The sequence below is a fragment of the Microtus ochrogaster genome, chromosome 2 (assembly GCF_000317375.1).
Source record: "Microtus ochrogaster isolate Prairie Vole_2 chromosome 2, MicOch1.0, whole genome shotgun sequence".
Taxonomy (NCBI): Eukaryota; Metazoa; Chordata; class Mammalia; order Rodentia; family Cricetidae; genus Microtus; species Microtus ochrogaster.
In genome coordinates this window covers 21848155-21856974 of record NC_022010.1, presented here as the reverse complement: position 1 = coordinate 21856974, position 8820 = coordinate 21848155, and the positions used below count along the sequence as shown (strand labels likewise).

General features: G+C 55.7%; 2 protein-coding genes across 5 annotated transcripts in view; one reads left to right on the top strand and one right to left on the bottom strand.

Moving 5' to 3' along the window:
- The window catches only part of LOC101987367 (NADPH--cytochrome P450 reductase), a 43993-nt gene extending 40010 nt beyond the window's left edge, over positions 1-3983 (top strand). For all 4 annotated transcript variants that reach the window (XM_005344609.3, XM_013350716.2, XM_005344610.3 and 1 more), the window contains 8 exons: positions 1024-1140; positions 1228-1346; positions 2024-2205; positions 2293-2442; positions 2740-3010; positions 3093-3238; positions 3323-3408; positions 3508-3983. In XM_005344609.3, coding sequence (XP_005344666.1) covers positions 1024-1140; positions 1228-1346; positions 2024-2205; positions 2293-2442; positions 2740-3010; positions 3093-3238; positions 3323-3408; positions 3508-3652 — 1216 coding nt within the window. In that variant the 3' untranslated portion in view covers positions 3653-3983. The remainder of the gene's footprint in view (positions 1-1023; positions 1141-1227; positions 1347-2023; positions 2206-2292; positions 2443-2739; positions 3011-3092; positions 3239-3322; positions 3409-3507) is intronic.
- A 75-nt stretch (positions 3984-4058) lies between these two features.
- The window catches only part of Tmem120a (transmembrane protein 120A), an 8332-nt gene continuing 3570 nt past the window's right edge, over positions 4059-8820 (bottom strand). Inside the window, exons 4-12 of the mRNA XM_005344608.2 lie at positions 5885-5944; positions 5594-5689; positions 5393-5482; positions 5232-5297; positions 5071-5132; positions 4893-4985; positions 4720-4784; positions 4545-4613; positions 4059-4464 (exon numbers count right to left, since the gene is read on the bottom strand). Of these exons, the coding sequence (XP_005344665.1) occupies positions 4351-4464; positions 4545-4613; positions 4720-4784; positions 4893-4985; positions 5071-5132; positions 5232-5297; positions 5393-5482; positions 5594-5689; positions 5885-5944 (715 nt within the window). The 3' untranslated portion in view covers positions 4059-4350. The remainder of the gene's footprint in view (positions 4465-4544; positions 4614-4719; positions 4785-4892; positions 4986-5070; positions 5133-5231; positions 5298-5392; positions 5483-5593; positions 5690-5884; positions 5945-8820) is intronic.

Here is an 8820-nt window from a genome sequence, read left to right as displayed (position 1 = left end):
TGAGCACAGAGGGGTACCGCACCTTCACGTCCACTATATATGGAATTGAGTGAGCACAGCGGGGTACTGCACCTTCACGTCCACTATATATGGAAAGGGCACAAGTTGCCCGAGGGACAGGCACTGCTCCCCACTGAGGCCTTGGGAGCCAGCTCTGGCAGGTCAAACTTGGGCGAGAAGTTGCTTCCTTTCCTTAGAATCCACAGCTCTTTGGGCATGGCAGCTTAGCTGACAGTGTGCTCACCTAATGTGTGAGGCCCTGGTTCTGTCCCCAGCCCTCCACAAACTGAGCATGGAGGCACATTCTCAAGCTCAGCACACAGGAGTGGAGGAAGGAGGATCCAAAGCCCCGTTATCCTCACCTGTGAAGCGGGTTCCTAGGCAAGCCTGGGCTACAGGAAACCTTGTCCCAAAAGAAGTCCAAAGCCGGGCGGTGGTGGCGCACACCTTTAATCCCAGCACTTGGGAGGCAGAGGCAGGCAGATCTCTGTGAGTTCGAGACCAACCTGGTCTACAAGAGCTAGTTCCAGGACAGGCTCCAAAACCACAGAGAAACCCTGTCTCGAAAAACCAAAAAAAAAAACAAACAAACAAACAAAACAAAACAAAACAAAAAAAAACAAAAGAAGTCCAAATCGTGTTGCTCACTTTTGACCCTATGTACCCCTGGGTGCTGCCCAGATTATTCATGCTGGAGCCTCCCCAGTCATCTGTCGCCCTGAGTCATGCCAGCCATCCTGCTGGGCAGACTCTTCCATCTGCCACTCCTAGCCACGCTGTGGTCTCTGTGTGAGTGTGAAAGCCAAGTGCTATGCAAGTATCTCAGAACCTAGGTAGCTTCCACGGTGGCTCCACCCCCTGGCCCAGCCCTCCCATGGGCAGAATGCAGAGGGTCTCACATGTTTCTTAGGAGCCAGCTTGCTTTCCTGTCTGTGTCCCTTTGCTCTGCCCACCAGCTCTAGCTCCCAGTGTTTAGTATAAGCAGGTCCCAAGCAAATCACTGATGACCTTTCTTCCCATCAGCCCCTTCGATGCCAAGAATCCATTCCTGGCTGCTGTCACCACCAACCGGAAGCTGAACCAGGGCACTGAGCGGCATCTAATGCACCTGGAATTGGACATCTCAGACTCGAAGATCAGGTACCTGCCGCCTCCCGTCTCCCCTGGGGCAAGCCTGGCACGGAGTCATCTGCTCGCTTCCTCCTGAGCCTTGCGCTTCCATTCTAGGTATGAGTCTGGAGATCATGTGGCCGTGTACCCAGCCAACGACTCAACCCTGGTCAGCCAGATTGGGGAGATCCTGGGGGCTGACCTGGACATCGTCATGTCTCTAAACAATCTTGATGGTGAGTCCTGCAACAGGGCCTTGACTAGCCCTGAAGGTTGAGCTTCTGCTCTGGCCTGTGGCCCAGGTGCTAAGGCCCCATGCCCTAAGAATATGTATGGAGGTCTAGCCCTCTAGCCCTGTTATAGCTATAGAGGGAGGACACCTGAGACCAAGAGCCAGGCAGCTAGGGAAGCCAGGCAGCTAGGGAAGCCACCCAGCCATACATCCTCCTGGACCAGGGCTGCTAAACCAAGCCTTGTATCTTGGGCCCAGGCTCCACAGCTATGGCTATAGGCTCCTGGGATTGGCAACCCTTGATGCCTTCTAGGTTCCTTTACAGTGAGCAAGTACTGGATGCTGCTGAATCTCAGGGCCTTCCACTGTGGACACAGTACCCGCCCAAGTCCTGGCTCTGCCCTTAGTGACTTTCAGTTAGAACACGTGGACTGAAGGAGTTGGTTCTGTTCAACACACACACACACACTATGCTTCCTCCAAGACCTGGCAGCCTACAATGGCTAGATCCCTCTGATGGACACTTGAAAGCTTGAGCCGTCCCACAGAGCCAAGGAAGCAATAGAGAGCAGGCTGGAGCGCCAGCTTCCCGCTACAAAGCCCTGCAGCACCTCCAGCCCTATGACACCCCGCCCTGCCTCAGGGGGCAACCACTCACTCAGTCCCCCTTCTGTGCTGCAGAGGAGTCCAACAAGAAGCACCCATTCCCCTGCCCCACCACCTACCGCACGGCCCTCACCTACTATCTGGACATCACCAACCCGCCGCGCACCAACGTGCTCTACGAGCTGGCACAGTATGCCTCGGAGCCCTCAGAGCAGGAACACCTGCACAAGATGGCGTCGTCCTCAGGCGAGGGCAAGGTGAGCCTGCGAGTTCCCCCTCCACAACCCTCCACACCCTCACCCAGCACATATCCCAGGTCACCCACCTTCCTTCTGTCTCCCTAGGAGCTGTACCTGAGCTGGGTGGTGGAGGCCAGGAGGCACATTCTAGCCATTCTCCAAGACTACCCATCACTGCGGCCACCCATAGACCACCTGTGCGAGCTGCTGCCACGGCTGCAGGCCCGCTACTACTCCATCGCTTCATCCTCCAAGGTGAAGGGTGCCAGCTCTGCCAGGGAGGCACCCCCTAGGGCGAGGGACTCTGGGTACCCGCAAGGAAAACCACCAAGAAAGGGACTGTAAGCCGGGCGGTGGTGGCGCACGCCTTTAATCCCAACACTCGGGAGGCAGAGGCAGGCGGATCTCTGTGAGTTCGAGACCAGCCTGGTCTACAGAGCTAGTTCCAGGACAGGCTCCAAAGCCACAGAGAAACCCTGTCTCGAAAAACCAAAAAAAAAAGAAAGGGACTGTAGGGGGGTGAGGCCAGGCTCACACCAGTCCTTCCTCCAGGTGCACCCCAACTCCGTGCACATCTGCGCCGTGGCTGTGGAGTACGAAGCGAAGTCTGGGCGAGTGAACAAGGGGGTGGCCACCAGCTGGCTTCGGGCCAAGGAACCAGCAGGCGAAAATGGCCGCCGGGCCCTGGTACCCATGTTTGTGCGCAAATCTCAGTTCCGCCTCCCTTTCAAGTCCACCACCCCTGTCATCATGATAGGCCCTGGTACAGGGATCGCTCCTTTCATGGGCTTCATCCAGGAGCGAGCCTGGCTCCGGGAGCAAGGTAAGCCACGGGGCTCTGGTTTTGTGAGGAGTCAGGACCAGGCCAGAGTGCTCCCCTTCACCACAGCCTCACCCCTGCCCAGGTAAGGAGGTTGGAGAGACAGTGCTGTACTATGGCTGCCGGCGCTCAGATGAGGACTATCTTTACCGCGAAGAGCTGGCCCGCTTCCACAAGGACGGGACCCTCACCCAGCTTAATGTGGCCTTTTCCCGGGAGCAGGCCCACAAGGTGAGCAGGCGGCTGGGCTGCCCCATGCAAAGGTGGCGCTGTGGCGTCTGGACGCTGCTCACAGCCCCCTCCCCTATCCCCTAGGTCTATGTCCAACACCTGCTGAAGAGAGACAAAGAACACCTGTGGAAGCTGATCCACGAAGGCGGTGCCCACATCTATGTCTGCGGGTGAGCAGAGAAGCCTGGGGAGGCACCCGGTGCTGACTACCCACCTACAGGGTGGCTCCAAGTCCCCTCACACATTCTTGTCCCCTTGTCTCCACCCAGGGATGCTCGGAATATGGCCAAAGATGTGCAGAACACCTTCTATGACATCGTGGCCGAGTTTGGGCCCATGGAGCACACCCAGGCTGTGGACTATGTTAAGAAGCTGATGACCAAGGGCCGCTACTCCCTGGACGTGTGGAGCTAGGAGCTGCCGCCCTCCCATCCCTCGTTCCCTGTAATCACTTCCCTAGCTCCCTTTTGCTGACCTCCACCTCTGGTGGTTCTTGCCTGGCCTCAACACAGGGAGGCCCAGGGACTGACTCCTCCTGGCCTGAGTGATGCCCTCCTGGGCCCCTAGGCAGGGCACATGGCAAGAGGGACTGGGCCCACCTTTGGGTGATGGTGCCTTAGGCCCTCGGCAGCTGTACAGAGGGGCTCTTCTCTCCGCTGAGCTGGGTGTAGCCCCACCACACGATTTTGAATGAGTGTATATAATTTTAAATAACCTGGCCCTTGGAATAAAGTTGTTTTCTGTATTTGCCTGGTGTTGCTGGAGCCAATATGGGGTCTGTCTTGGGATCTGCTTCAGTTAGACAACCCCCCTCCCCAGACCAAGAGCCAAGAATCAGCAGTGCTGTGTTGGGGGCCCCAAGTCCTGCCTCCCCTAGGAGAAAACACCCACAATCCGTCAGAGACCTCCATGCCTCTCTTCCTTTATTGAGGCCCAGAACCCAAATACTGCAAGCTGGGCTCCAGGCCCAGGCCTTCCTCAGGGCCCACAGAGCCCACGAAGCCCAGGGGGCACACAGAAGGGAACCCCCCATCCACACAGGGGTGCCCCAACCTGCTGCCCCCCTGGCACACAGGTCAGAAGCCCCTTTGGGGCTGGCCATCGGATCTACTCTAATCCTTCTTGCTCCCGTGCTGCTGGCTGTGGAACTTCTGGTGTACCACTCGCAGGGTCGTGAAAAAGTTGCCGAGGAAGAGAAGAAGGAAGGGGAAGCCACACATGAGCACCTGCAGGGGTTGGGGACAGCCGGGGTCAGGACAGGGAGGTCTAGATGGAATCTCCTGTGCATCCTAGCCCCCTGGCTCACCTGCCACTCCTTGCACTCAGGATCCCGGGCCAAGTTAAACAGTGTCAGCGCGTTAAAAAGCTGCCAGAACTGGGGGGAGAGGGGGAAGTCTCTTCAGTAAGTGTGGTGTCCGCTGGGACTCGGATCCAGAGGTGGACACCCAAGGGGTGGACGGGGACACCCAAGTGTGACTTACATGTCCAAAGAAGAGGAAAGGAAGCAGGAAGGTGAGGCCTCTCCACATCCAAGACTGGAAGCCCTCTGTTGGGGAGGAGTAGGGAAAAGCTGGAGTGGTGAAGGGCTGGAAGGGACAGGAAACCTTCACTCCCCAGGGGCCTTGGGGCTGCAGAGCAGGGCCAACTGACTTACCTACAGTGAGATCCATGGTGTGCCGTTCGCCCAGGGCGCGCAGGCGGTACAGGCACCCGCTCTGATAGTAATACTGCAGAAACTGCACAAAGCCTGGGTGGCCGACAGGAGCGCATGTCAGACCCGCTCTGGGCCACAGGCTTTCTCCCCCTGTCCCCTCCCTAGCAAGGAAACTCACTCTGATACATGGAGAAAGACAGAAACTGGTTCCGGAACTTCTGGTACATGAGACCATCTGGCCTAAATTTAGGGGGAAGCAAAGGAAGGAAGGGGAGGTAAGAGAGCCTGGAGCTTTGGCCTCACCCTATCTCCCTGTCAACTGAGGTCTTGGTCACTCACCAGGTCAGCATGACTCCCGAAAGGAACGTGGACACGTAATGATGGAACACCCACCAGCCTTTGATCCTGAAAGAGAGTGCCGGTTACCCCTGTGAAGCAGAGTGGTTCCCCCAAATACAAAGTCCCCACGTGCCATGACCCACCCCACTGCACATGCACACCTGGAACCGTTATTGATAAGGATGCTCTCTCGGATGGTCAGAGTGCAGTAATACCAGACCAGTAGGAAGTTGAAGGCGGCATCCGTCACCCTGGGGAGTGGGGTACAAAGAAGTAATGTCTGAGCCTTGTCCTTGGCCCAGCCCAGCCCAAGATCAGAGCCTTGTCCCTGACCCTGTCCCAGCCCAGCCCAGTGTGCACACCTGGAGTTGAGCAGGAAGCGGCAGCTGAAGGAGATGACAATGAGGATGATGGTGAGGTAGAGCTTGAATTTCTCATACTCGTCTTTGTAAGCAAACCTGGTAAGGCGAGGGACAGGCATCCGCACTCATGGGTGGGCATGCAGGGGTGTGGGCTTCCTTCTCCACCATGCCCAGAGGTCACAGGCCAGCCTGGAGAAGTTGACCCAGAACCCCAAGACCACACCAAGCCAAGTCAGAGGTAGATGGGGAACCCTGGGTGAGAGCCAACCCTCGACAACCAGCATTACATACTTAGCCTGCTTGCTCAATAGTGTCACGTTGACATTCCCCAGAACCAGACTCAGGTACAACCTAAGGGACAGAAGACGGCCTGAGTGACAGAGAAACACTACAATCTAGAGCCCGCTGTCTTCCCTGTTGGCCATGTTCTAAACTTAGGGGGTAACACTGACCAACCACACATGACACCTCACCTCTCTCCCTGCCTGCTCCAGAATCCTGTCCTCGGGTAAACAGTGTCTCCAGCTTGTGGTGCTTTGTCTGGGACCTCCCCATGCAGGTACCTTGAGAGCCTGGATGTCCTTTCCCCTGAGAAACTATCCCCACATCTAAAACCACTCCTCAGGTGTGGGCACGGGGACTTGGCATCGGGGCGGATGGTTATCTTCTCTTGCTATCCCAAGATAATCAAAAATCTTTGATTTTTCAACTCCAAGAAACTCAGGCCTGAGTCCCCTTCAGTGCTTCCCATACATAGCCATAGCCACACATCGGCCCTCATTCCCGTCTCCCTTCAGAACTCCAGGTGGAGGAGATGGCTCAGCCGGTGGTGTGTGCCTAGCACCTGCGAGGCCCTAGGGTCAGTCACCAGCACCACATAAAAACTTACACCTGTAATCCCAGTTCTTAGGAGGTGGAGGCAGGAAGCTAGCAGGAAGCTGAGGGTAGCCTGGCCTACAAGAGACCCTGTCTCAAAAATATGCCATCAAAACCAACCCACAAAACCAGGCTCCTTGCATCTCCACCCCTCCCACTAGTGAAACCCCAGGTGTGACAGCAACACTGCGTCACTCACGAAGCAGCTGCGCCCAGCAGAGGGGCTGCTGTCCCCACTCGGGCCTCAGCCTCAGCGGCACGGCAAAGAGACGCCCTCCTCCTACAAAGACGCTGGGAGTTTGAACTCCCGAAGAGTGAATGGAGCCCTCTGTCCTCCCAGGTGCTTAGTTAGGATCACTGGGATGAAAGACAGCGACGCGAGGAGGAAGGAGTTTCTAAGGCTCACACATCCTGGACTGAGCGTCACTGAAGGAAGCCAAGGCAGGAACTCAAACGGGGCAGGAACTTGAGGGCAGAGCTGACGCGGTGGCCGTGAAGAGGTGCAGCTCACTGGCTTGCTCAGCCTGCCTTCTTATAAAATCCTGGAGCAGCAGCCCAGGCGTGGCCCCACCCACCGTGGGCTGGGCCTTCCCGCCTCATTAAGGAAACGCCCACAGCCCGAGCTTACGGAGGCGGCTTCTCAGTTAAGGTTCCCTCCTCTCAGACAACTCTAGCTTGGACCAGGTTGACTTGAAAACTTGTCCAGACAATTGACCCCTTATCAACTTGACACTGCAACACTATTTAATAACCTTTCCTTTTTTACTCATTCCCAAGATCTCGCATTAATAAACATCACAATATAAACCGTATCACCAACTTAAAATCAGCACAGACTTTGCCAATTCAAACACTTCAAAAGCGCAGTTTCTTTAAAAATTACCAAGTACTGCTGGACGGTGGTGGCACATGCCTTTAATCCCAGCACTTCGGAGGCAGAGGCAGGTGGATCTCTGTGAGTTCAAGGCCAGCCTGGTCTACAGAGCGAGTTCCAGGACAGCCAGGGCTACCCAGAGAAACCCTGTCTCGAAAAATAAACAAAACAAATTACAAAGTCCCTTTTAAAATTCAAAAGTCTCTGTAAAACTCCAAAACCTTTTTCAAAGTCTCTCAAAATCAGTTAAATACTTTACTTTGAGAGAGAAGAACCAGGGTGCAGTCATAATAGGAAGAAGAGCAAACCGAACTCCATCCAACTGTGTAAAGAACTCAGTGGCCAGCGTCTGGGACTCAGTCTTTGGAGCACTACCGAGGGGCCTGGGTCCTTTCTCTGGCTCCACCATCTTCAGCCCACACAGTATCCTCTGCTCAGGCCAGCTCCACTCCACAGCCGGGGCTCTCCTGGGTGGTCATGCCATGGTACTGTCATCTCCAAAATGCTGGGGTTTCCAGACACAGCTGGGTAGCCTCTCCCAGGTTCTCTTCCTGGTGTTAAGCCTCAACTTCTCTCTGTGACCCCTTCCATTCTGGGGCTAACTACCAAGGCTGCACCTTCACCAATGGCGTCTCCTGGCCTCTTACAGTGCCAAGCCTCAGCTGCTCCCCATGACCCCTTCATGCCTTCAAACCAGGACCACCTGGGTGACTTTTGCACCTAACCAAGCACAGTAGCCAGAACGAGGCATGGCCGCCTCTGGAACACAGTCTCTGTGTGCTGATTCTAAGGGAGCACTTCCCGGAACACTTTCACCTCAGCAATGCTGGTCCGCCCCGGCTCAGCAGAACCACGGAATCCGAATTCTAATCACAAATGCCCATGGCAGAGTTTTTAACCTTCCCCCTGAACGTCACAAGCCAGGCCTCCATCGTCTGCTCTGCTCTCAGCGTTACCTTCCGAGCGCCGACAGAACGGCCCACTGAGTTCTCAACGCTCAATGACTTTTCTAGCCCGAAGTTCCAAAGTCCTTCCACACTTCTCCCCAAAAGGACATGGGCACGTCCGCCACAGCAACACCCCACTATCCTGGTCTCAGTCAAGGCTACTATTGCCGTGATGAAACACCGCGAGCAAACACAACTTGAGGAGGAAAGGGCTTATTTGGCTTCCATATCCTGGATCATAGTCCATTGAGGGAAGCCAAGGCAGGAACACAAACCAAATGGAAACTGGAGGCAGGAGCAGATGCAGAGGCCATGGAGGGTGTGGCTTCCTGGCTTGCTCCTCCTGACTTCCTCAGCCTGCTCTCTTATCGGACCCAGGACTACCAGCTCAGGGATGGCACCACCAACAATCACTAATTAAGAAAATGCCCTACCTAGACCAGGATGGAGGGGGGAGGACTTCGGACTTTCCACAGGGCAGGGAACCCTGACTGCTCTTCAGACTCGAGAGGGAGGGGGAGAGGAGGGGG